Source organism: Eubalaena glacialis, chromosome 4 (assembly GCF_028564815.1).
Source record: "Eubalaena glacialis isolate mEubGla1 chromosome 4, mEubGla1.1.hap2.+ XY, whole genome shotgun sequence".
Classification (NCBI taxonomy): Eukaryota; Metazoa; Chordata; class Mammalia; order Artiodactyla; family Balaenidae; genus Eubalaena; species Eubalaena glacialis.
The window spans coordinates 125,357,519-125,375,972 of NC_083719.1; the positions used below are offsets into that span (position 1 = coordinate 125,357,519).

An 18,454-nucleotide genomic window follows, 5' to 3' on the forward strand; every position below is an offset into this window, starting at 1 on the left:
TTTGACTTGAACTAAAAGATACAGAAAAAAACACAAATTCAATCTTACTTGCCACCAGTAATTAATTATATGATCTTAAGTGATTTGCTTATTCTATCTCAATTCCTCATAACTCTGAAGCTAAAATTTACTGAGTACTTCCTAGATGTCAGTCATTGTAGATATAGTAGATATATATTATTTCACATTATTCTCATAACAATTCAGCACATATATTGAATACTTAATACATATTGGCCATTATTATTTTAACTGTGTGGAATAGATACTATCATTATTTCCATTTTATAGAAGAGGTAACTGAGGCACAGAGAGGCAACACCCCTTCATCCAAGGTCTCTTGGTGACAGACTGGAATTCTAACTAATGATATTATATAGCTGTCAACATATTGGGCTTGTCTGGACATACCTGGAATATTATGTTAAATTCTTTAGGAAAGGGGAAGAATTAAGAATGCAAAATGGTGCAAATGACTGAAACAGATTGGAACAGAATGACTGAAGTATCTGGGGATGCTTTGCTCTTGGAAAAGAACATAGGGAGCTATGGAGAAGGACAAGAAAGCTTTCTCCAAATATTTGAAGGACTCTCTGTGTGCAGGAAGAAAAATATCCTCAGTTTTTCTGAGGGAAGTAAAATATGTTGACTTTGCTTACTGGTTTGAAAGAACGTATTCATCCTATGCAGTGACATCTTAGAAAAATAAAACTCTAAGAATAAGGATCCTATAGGATTGATTAGAGATATTTTCCAAGATCCTCCCAAAGTAGCACTATGGCTAATCTGTGGGAATGAGCTAAGAAATTTTGGAATGAACTATCTGGAGGGTAACGAACTCATCACTGCAGGTGTTCCAGTGCAAATTAGACCACTTCTTGGCAGGCATGACATAAAGGGGATTGAGACATAGTACAGATGGTTGCACCAGGTGAACTTCAAAGTTCTACCTAAACCTTAATTCTTTAAAATTCTATGCCATGTACAGTGTTTTTATTGCGTTATAATATAATAGAGAGGGACAATAAAATCTTGACTAAGGACTGTGACCAGTCTGCAGAGAACCCAGTTTATTAAGAGGTTCTTGCTTGTGTGTGACTGCAGGTTCAGTCTGGATTTGGAGGCTGTATCATCTCAAGGAAAAAGAAACAGAAACCTCTTTTTTTTTTTTTTTTAATTAATTAATTAATTAATTAATTTATTTATTTATTTATGGCTGTGTTGGGTCTTTGTTTCTGTGCGAGGGCTTTCTCTAGTTGTGGCAAGTGGGGGCCACTCTTCATCGCGGTGCACGGGCCTCTCACTATCGCGGCCTCTCTTGTTGCGGAGCACAGGCTCCAGACGCGCAGGCTCAGTAATTGTGGCTCACGGGCCCAGCTGCTCTGCGGCATGTGGGATCTTCCCAGACCAGGGCTTGAACCCGTGTCCCCTGCATTGGCAGGCAGATTCTCAACCACTGAGCCCCCGGGGAAGCCCAGAAACCTCTTTTTAAGTCCTGTGTGCTTACTAGGAATTGAACAAAACAACTGCCAGAAAGAAACATTCATAGGTCATTTTCTTTTTTTTTTTCCAGGAAGCACTTAGTAGGGACCCAACAAAGTAATTTCCAAGAAAATACCCAAGCGCTTGCCTTTTCTCCTCCCTTTAGGATACATGCAGTGAATTTCGGAGCCTTCTGAAAAATGGAAGTCTTTTCTGCACTCGAGAAAATGATCCTGTGCGTGGCCCAGATGGCAGGACCCATGGCAACAAGTGCTCCATGTGCAAAGCAGTCCTGTGAGTGCACAGATGAAGCCCATGCTGTGGGTGGCAGAGCCGGGAGGCAAAGAGCTGGGAAGATAATATAGATTGTGTTTGTCCTTTCCTTACATGTAAAAGTGACAAATGATGATCTGTAAAGCATTTTGAGGTGAATCTTTACAGAGGCTAAGATTCACAATTCTAGAAATAGGCAATAGATGACTAAGTTATTACACTACATTCTCCATTAGTTCTGGGGTAGCACCTCACAATGATCACACCATCTTTCTTGATAAAATCCTAAGTCCTTTGCTGTCAGGTGGATCCCTTTTCTGGATTATTTTGTAGTCCCCATCGGGAAGAACATACACAGATTTTACTATCAATCTAACGCCTCTACCTGCATTTTTGAAAAAAAAAATCTCACTTTTAGGAAATTAAAAATAGCTTTACACAAAGTTTGGAAGTACACCTAAAATATTTGTCATTAACAGTCATTTGCTGAACATCTACAATGTATAATGTGTATAACGGTTGGTTATACAAAGTTGAATGAAACAGTATTACCAAAAATCATATAGTTCAGTAAGGTTTAGACGTGGGCATAAATTAATATAACACAAAGGAGGACTTGCTAAATGAAAAATGATATATACAATGTGTTCTGGTAGTTTAGGAAAGGGAGCATTAATAGAAAGTTTTATGGAAGAATAGAACTAGATCTGGTAATTTGGATCATCTGTGAACAGTATGGGAAGGAATGAGAGGAAGAAGCAACAGCACAGGTAAAATCTAAAATTAAAGAAACTGTAGTATGTACATAAAGAGAGCAAGTCATTTTAGTTTAGTTAGAGCTTACCCACTTCACCAACTTTGAATGCCAGATCATGGATTTTGAAGTCAATTCTACATACAGTGGCAAGCTGCTAAAATTTTCCAGCTAGGAGAGTAAGTGGCGTAAATACGGTTCCTTTCGGAAGATTCATATGTCAGCAGTAAAAAGGAGAAAAGAGGAAGGGACTAAAATTCAGAATACCGCTGGTGGTAGTAGGGGATTACAGTAATCCACTGAGAGGTAACTAGAGCAAGGGAGCTAGAATAGAAGGTGAGTGGGTCAACATAGGAGACACTGAGAGTGAAACCAGTGTCCTGTGGCAACAGCTATGTGAGCTGAAGGAGAGGGAGCAGTTAGGGATGGCTCCAATGTTTTGTTCTTTGTGAAAGAGAATCCAGGAGGAAGAACACATTTGGCAGAGAAGATAATTATTTTGGGACCTTTTGAACATGAGGTATTTGAGAGAAATCCAGCTGGAAGTGCACATGAGCATTTACAAAATGCTAATCAATTGCTCACCTAGCCTTGCTTGAGGTTATGTAAACGCTGGTTTTCTTCTACTGCAATGAGAGCTCTTCCAGGCAAAAGGATGCGACATAATTCCTCTTTCTATTGACATTTTCAAAGAAGAGGGCCTGCAGTGTAATAGGTGTTCAATAAATGCTGGTGAATTCCATACAAATCTAATTTGGTCATATGATGAGAAACTCACAGAAATGCATTCCACTCTCTGTAATCTATTATTCCCTACCTCCCACTTTCCAATTTCCAGCCAGAAAGAAGATGAAGAAAGAAAGAGAAAAGAAAAGAAACATCAGAGAAACACTGCAGGGCATGGTTCCAAACATTTCGCAAAAGGGAAAGCTCAGGTGAGAGCAGCCTCTAATTTCCATAACCAGAGCGGGCTCAACTCAATGGCACTGGGACCCCGGCAGACCCTATGGTCAAAGGCTACAAATGTATGTAGTGCTGAGTTGGAAAGCATCCTTGGAAGGACAGGGGATTTTCCCCTTAAGACTGTAGAGTAATATCTGAGCAATTTTTAGTTTCTCTAGGGCTCACTTTGACTTCTTTAAACTTGGAAATAATTAACATGAATACCAGATCCCAGTCTCTTGACTCCTCTTTATATCATCTAGCTTTCAGACCGATAAATGATCCTAGGAGAGTAAGTGGTATAAATGTGGAGATGTTCCACATCAGCATCATGTGCTCTTCATTTCCTTTCATTATTCTCTCTTTCCCTGAATGGAGCCACTTTTTGGAGGTATATTTTCTATTGTTCCCAGGCAGGATAATATGGTGAAGGAGCACAGGTTTTCGAGTCAGGTAGTTTGAGGTATCATCCTACCCATGCCACTTGGACTTGCAAAGCACTGAATAAATCACTTCATCTCTCTCAACTCTAGTTTCTCTTACTTAGCAGTACTCTTATAGGGATACAATAAAATAATTTAGGCAAGTGCTTAGCACATTTCCTGAGACTTCTTTTTTAAGTGTCAGCATGACAATGTTGCATGTAAGCCCACTCCTCAGGCATGTGAACACAACTGCCTGAGATCACAGCCACCTTATTTCTATTCTTATGACCTGGGGATATCAAGACCATCTCTTTGCCTCCAGATCTGACACAGGCCCAATATCTGCCTTTGATAAATTTTGGCTTTTCTGTTTTTCCGTATTTTCTCCTGTAGGAAGCTGAGTTCTCACTCTCAAATGATAGACTTGTTAAGACCCTTTTTCTATCTTCATAATTTGCTCAAGCCTGTCTTCCTTGGCATTTTGCATGATTCTGTGCTTTCTCCCAGCACTTCTTTCTCCCTTCTATCTACATCAGAGGTCAGCAAATTTTTTTTTTTCTGTAAAAGGCCAGATAGCAAATATTTTAGGCATTGCGGGTCACATGGTCTCTGTTGCAACTATTCAACTCTGTTGAATAGCCACTGTTGTGGGAAAGCAGCCATAAATAATATTTAAATGAATGAGTGAGGGTGTGTTCCAAGTTTTATATATAAAACTTCATATGTAAGAACAGACAGCAGGACAGATTAGTCCTGTAGGCTATAGTTTGCTTACCCTTGATTTGTGCGATTAAATCCCAACCAGCTTTATAATTTCCCTTTGTAGAACCTTAAAAGCAACATTACCCATGACAACTGATGTCTTAAGAATATGGATGATTCCAGCCCCTCCTCTTCTGTAGACAGTAATCCTAGAAATTACATGCCTTATAAGAGGACATAGACAAGAACTTCTTACTCAAATTATTTAACAAACTTAATAACAATACAACAGACCAAGTCATCCAAGAGGCCTGCTCTCTTCTTCCCTTTCAGGACCAATGTGCTGAGTATTGGGAACAAATGAAAGATGGAACACTCAGCTGTACTCGGGAGAGTGATCCTGTACGCGATGAAAATGGCAAACCATACAACAATAAGTGTACCATGTGTAAAGAGAAACTGTAAGTAATTTTCTCAACCTGCATGTCTAAAAGATAGCCACATATTCCTCCTGAATTAATGGTTATTTCTCATTTGCCTATAGCTCCTTTCGTGAAAACTACCCTTTTTGTTAATTCTCAAATATTATCTCTTTCTCTTGCATCCCCTAAGGAACAATGAGCCCTAGTAAGGGCAGCTAATCAGTGGCTGATTCCTACTCTATTTTCTATCATAATTCTGTGAACTGTAAGTGTCATCATGGTAGATAATTGCTCTTTAGAACACATCATGCCTAAATCCTAAGGAGGGTTTGCAATGGTCATTTGGAATAGTTAACCAACATAGTTTAAGAGGGTTGCTTCTTGTCATATGTATGGGACACATTTATCGCACAATCCAGGGTTTGTTCCTTCTATTTATTTTCTTTTGGTGAATGGTACTGATTGGAGTGCTTAATGATCCAACTCAGCCACTCTTGATTTGTGTTATTGCAGCAAGTAACATAACCACTATTGGTCCCATCTGTATATTGAGGTAGTTTTCTAGGTAACCTTGATGGGTACTTATAGTTCTAAAATTTGATGCATATATCACAGTGCTATTAATTATGGTATTTAATTGATATGCATTTAATAAGCACTTAATGCTTCTCCACACACATTTTTTTTCTCCTTGAAAAAAAAATCACAATCTTGTGATTGTGGTACTATAGGCCATGTGATAAAATCTAGTTATTCCAAATGCTGCATTTTATAGATGAGAAAAACTGAATTTTTTTTTTTTTAAGTACAAGGTCTCATGGGGGAGTGACTTCAGAGCTGAAACTAGAATCCAGTTCTTCTGAATACCAGCCTAGTATTTATTCCATGTTATAAAATTCTTTAATAGAAGCAGGGTGGCAGAATGGGGCAGTGCTAGGGTATTAGCATCATATGGTTATTTCAGCTCCATGTTCTTGGACAGGTTATTTCACTTCCCTAGGCTTTAATCTGCTCATATTTATAGTGGGGGTGGGGCAGCCATAATCATAGTAGCCACATGATGTTTCTTTTGAAAGTTAAATGAGAAAAACTATGTAAAACTCTTAGCACAGTGCCTAGCACAAAGTAGGTGCACAAAAAATGTGAATGGTCACTATTAGCACTGTCATTAGTGTTCAGCAAATAACAGGTGTCACCATTAATAGCAATAAAATAATGACTATTATGATCTCTTACGCTACCCTATGTTGCCCCTTTGCACACCTCATACTTTGTAGGTATGATGTACGTAATTGAGATAGCTCTTCACATATGACTGTTTCTTTCTGCATCACATATTAATAGTGGGTAATTTTGTGAAGGAACAAATGATGATTCTCAGATGCAAACAATTATTAAAACTTTGCTGATACAATCCATGTCATCTATGTTATAAGATACTTACCTGGTACTCCAGGTAACAAAATATTTAACAACATAACAAAGTATTTAACAACATAAATCGAATAATTTTACAATCTTTGGAACCCATTCATCTGACAATAAATGGTTTTGGACTGCCTACTATATAATAGGCACTCTTCACGGACAGGTGCTCTTCAAGTGAACAAGACAAAATTCCTGCCGTATGGAACTATAATATAGGAAAGACAGATTATAAACAAAGAAGTAAAAAGCTACATAACAAGACCAGGTGTTGATAAGATAAATAAAGCAGAGTAAGGCAACAGAGAGGGATTGGAGGTGCTACTTTATGGTGTTTGGGGAAAGCCTGACAGGTAAGGGAGACCTGAAAAAGGGAGTGAAATGAGCCAGCTGGCCATCTGAAGGAAGAAAGTTTCAGGCAGAGCAGGAGCCAATGCAAGTTTCTGAAGATATATATGAAATTCTCAAGCTCAGGAAAGAGAGAGGAGGTCATTATGTCTCAAGATTACTGCGTGGAAAATTGCAGAAATTAATTTGGAAAGATCATATAAGGCTTTTTTAGGCCAAGAGAAGGACATTGGATTTTATTCTATGTGTGATCAGAAGCCACTGGAGATTTTTGAGCAGAGCTGTGATTGTAAATTGAATTCCACCAGACTGAATCATTATAGGTGGTCTCTTTTTCCTAGTATTTGATTAAAATTTCATGACTTTATATTTGTTTGAATCTTCAGGATACATTTACTACCACTTCCCTATTTCTTATATATGAAAAGGGAGCTCCCTAAAATACACACACACACACATATTCATGTTATATACATTCATACACGTTTCTTTTAAGCATAAAGCCAAATGAAACTTTGAAGGAGAAATACGTGTACTAGACTTCTGCAGTATTTGTATCTTGCGCCAACTGCATCAGAATCACCTGGCTTGCTTGTTAAAAATCAGGTTACTGAATCCCAGTGTAGATCTTGTCAGTAAAATTGTTGGGATTGACAGTGAATCTGATTTTTAAAATCTCATAGGTGATTCTTAATGTACATGAAAACTTAGGAACCACTGGCATAAATATTTCATCAGAGAGGTGAAAGGTTAAAAAAAAACCCCAAAAAACCATGATCCTAAGGTACTTCCTATATCACTTGTCTTCTTTCTATCTTGGGCTCCAATGATATTATAATGAATTGAAATGGTACTATAATAGATTGACCTACAAATGGAGGAGTAAGAATGGTGAATTGGTAAGGAATTAAAACCACAACTTATGATAAAAAGGTGAAAGAACTGAGGAAGCCGGACTTGGAGACCTGAAACTTGCCTTTAGATATCTAAAGGATTAATATCAGGAAGAGGTAATGGATTCAGCAGGCTTGCTCTGTGTTTTCCTGAGAATGTGAAGTAAGACTAAAGGATGAAAGCTATAGGCAGATTAATTTGGATACAAATAAAGGAGACTCTGAGATTAACTTGACTTGATCTGCCTAGAATATCTACCTTGTAATGAGGGAGCTTCTTAATAACCAAAGTCACCGTCCATCTGTGAGAGGTGCAGAGAGGTTCTCTGTGAAGGAGGTGGTTTAGTATACATAAACTCTAAGGCCCCTTCCAAATCTGAGTATGTGTCTGCAAGATGACTACTGACTCTTTTCTTCTCCAGGCAAAGAGAAGCAGAGGAAAAAATTAAGACTTCTGGCTACAGATCAAATGGGAATGCATCAGCATTAGGAAAGGTGAATCATTAACTAGGTTTTGGCAAGAATGGTCTTTCTGTAAGTCGTTACTTAACTATCATCAAAAATGTGGAAAGAGGTTGTCAATGTTGCCAGTCAAGATATTGCCCTTAGAACATCAGAAGTCATCTTTAATGGGAATATCCCTGATAACTTTTTCAGTGTAGAAATTTAACAGCAAATGGAAATCTTTCGGTCTAACACTTTATAAAACAGTTTTACAAATAGTAGTTTATTTAAGTATCTCCATAGCCTGGTCAACTAAGTTTTTTTCAACCTCATTTTATAGATGGGGAAAATGAGGTTCGGCTGTTGTAACAAATTACTACCAACAGTGGTAAAGCAACCCAAATTCATCATCATACATTTCTGGAGTTCAGAAATCCTAAATGGGTCTCACTGTGTTACAGCCAAGGTGTCAGTAGGGCTGCTTTCCTTTTTGGAGGTTCTGGGGAAGATCTATTTCTTTGCCTTTTTAAAAAATTTCTAGAAGTGCCTGCATTCCTTGGCTTGTGGCCATCTTTAAAATCAGCAGAAGCCAGTTGATTTTTTTTTTAAGCTGCATCATTCTGACACTGATTTTCCTGCCTTCCTATTTCACTCATAGGAATCTTTGTGATTACACTGGGCCCACCCAGATAATCCAGGATAATCTCTCCATTCTAAGGTCACCTGGTTAGCAACCTGAATTCCATCTTCAACTTTAATTCCTGCTTGCCATGTGAGGCTACATATTTTCAGGTTCCAGGAATTATAACTTGGACACCTTTGTGGTCCGTTATAGAGCCTCCCACAGCAAGGTTAAGTGGCTGCCCAACTCCTGAGTCAAAATCTTCCAATTTTCAAGCTCAGTCATATACTATGTGAAAATAGCCATTTCCAATTTAATCTTTCCTTCTTTTCAGGATGTATGTGATGAGTTTAGAAGTCAAATGAAAAATGGACTACTTACTTGCACCCGAGAAAGTGACCCTGTCCAGGGTCCGGATGGCAAGACATATAGCAACAAGTGTGCTATGTGTAAGGAAAAACTGTGAGTTATTTTTCAAAAATGGGCCTTTAATTGTGAGTCTTAAAGGAAATAATCATTTCTCATCAGCTTGAGAAAATGACAATTATTTTTAAAGCACACCTGAGGTGTTTGTTCACTTTAGTTGAAACGTTTCTTCTCATTTTTTTCTTCAAGGGAAAGGGAAGCAGCCAAAAGAAAAACGAAAGAGCAGGTCTACGTGAGAAACACAGCCGAAAAGAACAATGGAAAAGAGGTAATATATGTTAGATGTGCTTATACTTAAATTTGGATGATTGGTTGCAAGACTGATTCATTCAACAAATACTTATGGAATGCCTACTCTGTCCCAGTCGTTGTGGATATAATGATAAACAAGAAAGACATGGCCAGAACTTCAAAGAAACAGCATGGAATTCAATGCCCTAAGAGCAACTCTGATGCAATTACCACACATTTGCAGGAACAGTGGTAATTGTCAAATTATTGTTATTATCAAGTGGATTTGTTTTTCTGAAGTTTTATAACAATTAAGCAAATAGATGCCAAAATTACAAACAAGAAAAAAAAGTATCAAAAGCTTGGAGCTCCAGATGATAAATTCTTGACTTGGCATTCTAGTGCCATCTTGTATTCAATTTGGGGTTTTAAAAATAAGGTTCAGTGCTTTACAACAGCAGCACATAGAATATGACACAGCACAATCTCTTCTAATCCATCTATGGACTTCAATTAGAAAAGTGAAATAGTGAAATTTCCCCAGTAAAGTTTTCCCATTAATGAGGCAACTTTTCATTAGTTCTATACTGACTACACAAAATGAAACATTAATAGTAATGTTCATTTTTGAAAAATATGTTGGGAATTATGCATTTTGGTAGATGAATGGCTTTGAGAAAAGACTTTATTGTACAACTTCAAATGATCTCTACTGGACATCTATTCTATTTCTAATATTGATCATTTTTTTTCAAGTTTTAAAATATCTATTTTAGGAATTTCAAAAGAAGAAATACTCTGTATATATGTATGTATAGAAAATATCCAGATATTTTTTGTGCATGTGGTAAAAAGAAAACTATGGTCTTATCTACATATGCAAAGTAAAATAAGCTTTGCAAAGCACATGCACCATCATATTTAAACCTGCCCCAAATTTATGCAGTAGATGGTACTGTTCCAATTTTACAGTTGAGAAAAACTCCGAGAAGTTAACTACACACAGATAACAAATAGAAGAGCCAGAGATTTGCACCCAAAGAGCAAAGGCTGCAACACAGGCAGATGGGTGCTATCATAAACATAGATGTATGTGGTATTTTGGGTACCTGAAGGAGGAAAATATATTCTAGTTAACTTTTAAAAATGATGGCTATGAGACATTTCATGTTGATGAGGTATTCAATTCCAGAGAATTGTTAAAATGCTACAGATAAAAGTAGGTCTGGAGTTGTTCATGGGTACCACAATTGAAAGTAAGAAGAATAACTTCAATCTAGGTTACTGGCAGTATTTTTTAAGGTAATCTTCCCATATCTCTACTATGGCTCCTTGGACTTAAAAAAAGTTTAAGACAAACTTCTATGGATGTCCAAAAATTTCAGCAGAGGTCAAATCCTGTGGGCCCATTCCATTGCCTTCTTTTTAAGGTTCTTATTTGTTAATGAGTAAAAAAGGCAGCTCCACGTTCTTATAGATGTATTAGGAGTCTTATTCTCTGCCCTGTAAAGGCAAAGAAGGCAAGAAGTATAGCCTGGTTGTTAGCAGGTTTCTGACCACAGTTCCAACACTGATTTTAATTACTTAATCTCTCTGAGCCTTATTTTTCTTATCTGTAAAATGGGCATAATGAGTGTTTATCTTATAGGTTTTTTAATGACAACCAAAGGAAATCCATTCGAGCACACAACAAAGTGCCTGGAATATAATACAGATTTGATGAAACAATTTAAAAAATTTTTTGTTCTTGAGGAACAAAGCTAAAACTTTACATGTTTATATGTCTTGCCAAAAGAGCATCTTTCAGTGCATTCCGGGGCTTTTTATGTGTGGAGTAATGAGTAGAGGTGCAGGGAGACAGGTTTAGGATTTAGCCTAATGCATACTGTATAAAAATGGCATGGGCTGCTTTAGGTGGCAGTGAAATTCCACTGGGGCAGTCAATTATTTGAGAGGGCTGTTATGGAGAGGATTCAAACTTCTTACGCAGATACTGAATACAGTGCCTTTAAAACACTTTCCATCTCTAAAATTTTATTTTCTCTAGATTTTTATTTCCCTCCTCAAGTGTTACCAGTTTACATATAACCAATCAATCATGTTTTCAGTTATAAAGATCCGACTATCATAATAACATCTTTTTTTTTGTTGTTCCCATTGGCAGGATCAGTGTCGTGAATTCTGGAACATGGTGAGAGACGGAAAGCTTATCTGCAACAGAAAAAACGACCCTGTTCAAGATCCATATGGCAAGATGCACATCAACAAGTGTGCTATGTGTCAGAGCCTCTTGTAAGTGAAGAGGTTTATGGATCAGTTTGATATGTTGTGACGGTCAGAAAATAGTTCCTCTTAATTTAAAACTTAAGGCGCTTAGCATCACACATTAAAAATATAATAATAGCTCCTCATTTTAGAAGAGGACAGTAAGTTTCCAAAGCACTTCCATAAGAAATTTTTATTTTGATTATTATGAGCATAATCATACCTGGGGCATCTGGGATAGGAGAATACCTTGTTGTATCATGCCAACATCATTGACCTTCAAAGAGGAAGTATATCGGATAAGTACCATGGGCAGGCAGGCCAGTTCACTTTGCAGAGCCTCGGTTCCTCCTGTACATAAAGAGAAGAATAACTACACAATATAGTTTTTGTAGTGATTCAAGGAGATAATATTTTTTAAATGTTTATAAACTTTAAAGCATGATAACTATGTAAAGAACAATCAATACAGGAGAGTTTCATTATAATTCAATAACAAAATAAAAAAGGGAAATGAAGCAACTCTATGAGAGTCATAAATACATCCTATTAAGGAAGAAAAGTAATGGCCTTTTAGATTTATATCATTCTGGATGATGGTATAGTAACTGGATTTATAAAAGTTGATAGCATTGTCACAAATGTATTATGAAAATTCCAACGATCAGAACTCATTAGTTAAAAAACTATCTTAGATATTTTTTAGATATGAGAAAACAGTGTTAGATAGTCTAATGTTTAGAATTGGAGAAATACTTGGTTAAAAAATTCAATAATAACTCTGGAAAAACTACCCTATCCTTTTTTTTAATTCTGCAGTGAGCAAGAAGCTAGTGAAAGAGAAAAGAATAAAGAAGAAAAATCAAGTGTCAAGCCCTCAAATGATGTAAAGGTTATTTCTTAAAAAACACAAAAATAACTATTTTCATCTTCATCCTCAGATTCTTCTCCACTTTTTGGATAATAAAGTTGCTAATCTTCTGCTTCAAAGAAAATTGATTTTTATCAATATTGTCACTTTGGGTTATAAGATTTATCTTCTGGCTTTGAGGTTTAATGTTTTTCTCAATTTTATAGAGAATTCGCCTGCAGTATGTATCAATTATTGCTTTAGTCTCTCCTGTTTGGGAGAAATGTGGATTGAAAGATAGTGGGTAAAATTCTTTACCACCTCAACCGCGTGCTTATGTCTGACACTTTAAATGTGAAATGAGGCTTCATGTCGCTTGTTGACATTGACTTTAACAATTCAGGTCAAATAAACTAGTCTCAAAGTCTCCCCTTTAGTGTCTCTCCTTGTTGTCTTTTCCCTGTTTTCTCCAGATGGTTTTCTGAGCAACAGTGAATCAATAGCATGTATTCATGATGCTGCCTTTTCTATTTGCTTTTCAAGATCACAAAGAAGACATCTTCAATCAATCCTTTAACAGCGATAATCACATTTGTAGAGTTAGATTCCTGTGGGATTGTCCTTTGGTCAAGAGTATATCTCATGTGGAAAATGGGGGAAAGGAAGGATTGATGGAAAGGGCAAGGGAGACGAGGGGGTCTATCAAGTGTTGTTTTGTGTTTCCTTACATTTCCAGGACCAGTGCAGAGAGGTTCGGAGGATGGAAAGTTTAGACAGTCTGGGCGTATCTTGGCCTCCATTGCCGGGATAAGTGTAGTGAGTCTGAGACTAGAGCCAAGAGAGGACTTCCTAAAACCAAGTTTGAGAAAACCACCAATCCAAGAAGGGAAAAAACCATGCCCACTTCCCCTTTCTCATTTTCTAGGATGAGTGCAGTAACTTTCGGGAGTATGTGATGAATGACGAGCTCATGCGTACTCGAGAGAATGACCCTGTGCGTGGTACTTATGGAAAGTTATATAAAAGCAAGTGCGGCATGTGCAGAATTATCTTGTGAGTAAGAGGATCCTGTGACCCCCTTCAGCTAGTGGGGGAACTGCATTTTTAGAGACTGTTGATTAAATACACTTGTGCTCATGAATCCATGTGGCCCTTAAACCAAGTCTTTAGATGCAAGGCTCTTAAGTTGAGAACACCTGGTACAGGAGAAAGACCACCTGGATTTGAAGACAGGAAATCCCAACATAAGTTCTAACCATGATATTTACTAGCTGTGTAGCTTAAAAAATGTTTTTCAATGCTCAGGATCCTAGTTACAAGAAATTATTCCAAATATTTGTTCTACAACTAGATCAGACTCAACAGAGAAGTCTTAAACACACACACACACACACACACACAGATTTTTGTACCTCAAAATATATTAATTCAGACTCTCCAAGGCTAAGGAATTTGTTTTTTAGAAAGGGTCTCTAGGTTATTCTGATGAACAACCATCTTTGGGGACCAATGGACATGATAGATGATGATAATGATGGTGATGATGATGGTTGTGAAAAAACACTATGAACACAATAATAATAATATTTATTTTTTTTAGCTCCTCATAGTATGTTCCTTGAGGTAGGAATTACCAATACCATCCTCTTTTTATGTTCTAGGAAATCTAAGTTCAAGGAATTTAAACAACTTATCCAAGGTCACACATCTATTAAGCGATGGGAGTGTTAAGCCAGCTCCCAGCTGTATACTTTTCTTAACATGTCATCCTGGTCACTCTCTCATTCAATGTTCTGTGGTTCCATCATATTTTATTAGAAATGTTTAACTTCCCACTGGAAGTTATAGGAGCTAGTCTTTGTGGATGTAAATTTAAAATACTTGTCTTCTTCTCTAGTCAAAAAGCAGCTTTGGAAAGGACAAGAATTCAAGAAAAGCCATCCCACGTTAGATCTTCTGAAGAGGAAGACAGCCCAGATTCCTCCATTTCTTCTCTGGTAAGAATTACTATTTCTAAAAAGTTACTTATTAACTTAATTTGCTTATTCTGGGGGGGCCTGTTGACATTTGCCCTCCATAAACCTCATTCCATGTAAAGGTCTAGGAAGGACTGATTCAGTACAGCCTCAAGTAGTTTCAAGGATTAAATAGAGTTCATGCTTAGTAAAGAGTTCTGAGATTACTCACTGGTGCATTATGCTGTGCTCTTTGAGATTATTAGCCCTGCTCCAAGCGAATTTAATACATTTTTGAAATTTTAAAAAGTGGGTGTATAATGAATGTGACTTCTGGCACATGCAGTCAGATAAGCAGTTAGGAGCCTCAATTCTCTAATTTCAGCAGACCAGAAAGGCTCTTCACCCAACTTCCTCCCACTCCCCCTCCAAACCAAGTCCTTTTCCCAATAGCCTGGAATGCTATGCTGAACTTATTTATACTTATTATATACTTATGTAAATATAAATATGTAATTTTATACTTATTATATTTACATTGAGCCTAATAGGATTGCTTTTTTAGAGCTTTGCCAAGGTCAGGAGTAGAAAGAAGTAAAGAAGAGCATGCAGTATATTCATTCACAAAGTGCAATCTTGAATTGGGTCCTAGAAGGGAGACTTTAGCACCTAATCTGATGACCCAAAAAAGAAGAAAGAAAGGTATCAAACATGAATTTTATCTAATTATTTTCCCAAATCAAGTAGAATAATAGATGAGTTACACTAGGGAAAAACATACTAATTACATATTTCTAGTAAATTAGGCACTATACTAGGGATCCCTAAGCATGGAGAAGAGCTATTCACAAAATCTGCTATTTTGCCCCCAGCTTTATTGAGCTATAGTTGACATATAACATTATGTAAATTTGTGTACAACACATTGATTTGATAGACTTACAGACTGTAAAATGATTACCATTATAGTGTTAGCTAACACCTCCATCACCTCACATAATTACCATTCCTTTTTTGTGGTGAGAATATTTAAGATCTACTCACCAACTTTGAGTATATAACACAGTATTATTAGCTATAATCACCATACCATATATTAGAGCCCCAGAACTTATCTTTTAACTAAAAGCTTGTACCCTTTGACCAATGTCTCCCATTTTCTCCAATACCATCCCCTGGTTAACGACCCTTCTATTCTCTGTTTCTATGAGTTCAGCTTTTTTAGATTCCACACATAAGTGATGTCATACAGTATTTGACTTTCTTTGTCTGACTTATTTAACTTAGCATAGTGCCCTCAGGATTCATCCAAGTTGTCACTAATGGAAGGATTTCCTTTTCTCGTGACTGAATAATATTCCATTGTCTGTGTGTGTGTGTGTGTGTGTGGGGGTGTGTGTGTGTGTGTGTGTGTGTATCTTGGCTATTGTGAATAATAAAATCTGTTTTTTTTTCAGATTTTTATTGGAGTATAGTTGATTTACAATGTTGTATTAGTTTCAGGTGGGCGGCAAAGTGAATGAGTTATACATATACATATATCCACTCTTTGTTTTTAGATTCTTTTCCCATATAGGCCATTACAGAGTAGTGAGTAGAGTTCCCTGTGCTATACAGCAGGTTCTTATTAGTTATCTATTTTATATATAGTAGTGTGTATATGTCAATCCCAATCTCCCAATTTATCCCTCCCAAAATGTGTTATTTTAAAAAAAACCAAACATTTTACTGAAGTATAATAGTCATATAGAAAAAGTGTATATATCATAAGTGTACAGCTATTACTAAGTGATCACATCTGTGATATTAACACCAGATCAAGAAATAAGATATCACCAGCAGACCAGAAACCCGATCATGCTTCCTCCTGAAAAACCTGGTTTTGAGCTGAGCTTTCTCTTGGGGAAGAGAACAACATTCATTATTCATTGTCATTTATTTAGCTATCATTTATGCAGTCTACAAATAATTATTAAGCACCTACTATTTTCCAAACATGACTGTGCATATGAGAACAATAGCCATAAACAAAACAGATAGAACTCTCTACACTTATGGAGTTTATACTGGAAGAACACAGATCATAGATGATGTGAATAAATAAAATGTAATAGCAAGGGGGAAATAAAGTAGAAAAATGCTATAGTAAATGCTGGGATACAATTTCAAGTAGCTTGTACAAGAAAGAGCTCTCTGAGAAGGTGACATTTGCACCTCCTAAAGGGATTAATTCCATACATGTAAGTGAGGGGAGAACATTCCAAGAAGAGGAACAGCAAAGCCTTGAGGCAGGGATCACAGTACAGCAAGGAGCCCAGTACAGTTGACACAGAGTGACCACAGAGACAGTTATAAAGGAGGAAGTCATTAAAGTAACAGGAGGCCATCTTATGTAGGATTTTGTAGACCATTTTAAAGGCGTTAGCTATTATTCTGAATGAAGGTTTTGAAAAGAGCAGTGACGTGATGTGATTTATGTTTTAAAAGAATGACTCTGCCTGCTGAATTGAAAATACACTGCAGGAGGACAAGAGCAAAATCTAGACAGCTAGTTAGCCACAGCAGTAATCAACAGAGGCTGGTTTATACCAAGGTGGTAGTGGTGGAGGTCATGAGAGGTGGATGAATCCTAGGTCTATTTTGGAGGTGGAGAATTTGTTCAGAGTTGATGTGCTATGTAAGAAAAGAGAAGCATAATTCTGTCCTTGTTGCTTCTTTATAATCCTTTATTTTAGTAGTTCAACCTTGGGGCAGCAGATACCTGAAAAGTACTAAGGATATACCTGGTTCAGTCCTACCTTTACCAGTGATTCTTAGAAGGTGCTTGTCTAAACTCTCCCTGAATTATCTCTATTGATATGGAACTCACCACAATCTAAAACAGTCCCTTTAGATGTTTGAATTATTTAACAAAACGAATTAGAAAATACTTCTTTATACCTCTGAAATAATTATCAACAGACAGACTACTATTAAATTTTCTATTTCTTCTCAGAAAGTGGTTTTCAAGGAATTTGTTAATTCCGTCTAAGTGGTCAAATTTATTGGCATACAGTTATTAATAACATTTCCACATTATCCTTTTAATATCTATATTTATATAGTGTACCACTTTTTAATATTGCTAATGCGTGTTTCTTGCATTTTTGTCAATTTTGTAAATAGTTTATCAATTTATTAATCTTTTCACACAACCAATGTTTGGCTTTGTTCTGTTTTCTATTTCATAAATTTCTTTTCTTTATTATTTGTTTTCTTCTATTTCCTTTGAGCTTAATTTGCTTATTATTTGCTAGTTTCTTGAAATGGAGGTTTATTGATTTTAAAAGGTTTTCTGTTTATGTATTTACTTAAAACTTTCCTTCAAATCACTGCGTTAGCTACTGAGTTTTGATATTTTGTATTTTCATTATCATTCAGTTCAAAACACTTCTACATTCCATTATGATTACTTTAGAGTCATGAGTTCTTTAGAAGTGTGTTGCTTAATTTCTAAATACTGAGGAATTTTATAGCTATCATATTTATTACTATAATTATTCCACTGCGATCCTAAAACTTACATTTTATGACTTCAATTTTGAAATTTATCAACACTGGCTTAATGACCCAGAATATGGTCTATTTTGGCAACAATTTCATGTCCACTTGAAAGGAATGTATAGCCTGCAGCTGTCGGATATAGAGGTCTATAAATATCATTTAGGTCAAGCTGGTTAATTTTGTTTTTCAAATATTATATGTTGATATTTTTTGTCTGTGGTATCAATTATAAAAAGAAGTATGTTAATATTTCCATTTATGTTTGCAAATTTGCCTATTTCTCCCTTCAGTCAGTCAATTTTTGCCCCAGATATTTTGAAACTATACTTTAGGTACATAAATGTTTGGGATTGTTAATTACTGAATTTATTATTTTATAACTAGAAATTCTCTTCTTTATCTCTGCTATTACTTCTTGTCCTAAATTCTACTTTGTGGGATATTAATATAGA

At 36.4% G+C, this 18,454-nt stretch overlaps 1 protein-coding gene across 1 annotated transcript in view; it reads left to right on the forward strand.

Annotated features, from left to right (window-relative positions):
- The window catches only part of SPINK5 (serine peptidase inhibitor Kazal type 5), a 75,179-nt gene that overhangs the window by 45,899 nt on the left and 10,826 nt on the right, over positions 1–18,454 (forward strand). Inside the window, 12 exon segments of the mRNA XM_061188308.1 lie at positions 1,649–1,776; positions 3,348–3,444; positions 4,912–5,039; positions 8,089–8,161; positions 9,067–9,194; positions 9,348–9,426; positions 11,554–11,681; positions 12,474–12,546; positions 13,241–13,256; positions 13,259–13,320; positions 13,430–13,557; positions 14,402–14,501. Of these exon segments, the coding sequence (XP_061044291.1) occupies positions 1,649–1,776; positions 3,348–3,444; positions 4,912–5,039; positions 8,089–8,161; positions 9,067–9,194; positions 9,348–9,426; positions 11,554–11,681; positions 12,474–12,546; positions 13,241–13,256; positions 13,259–13,320; positions 13,430–13,557; positions 14,402–14,501 (1,140 nt within the window).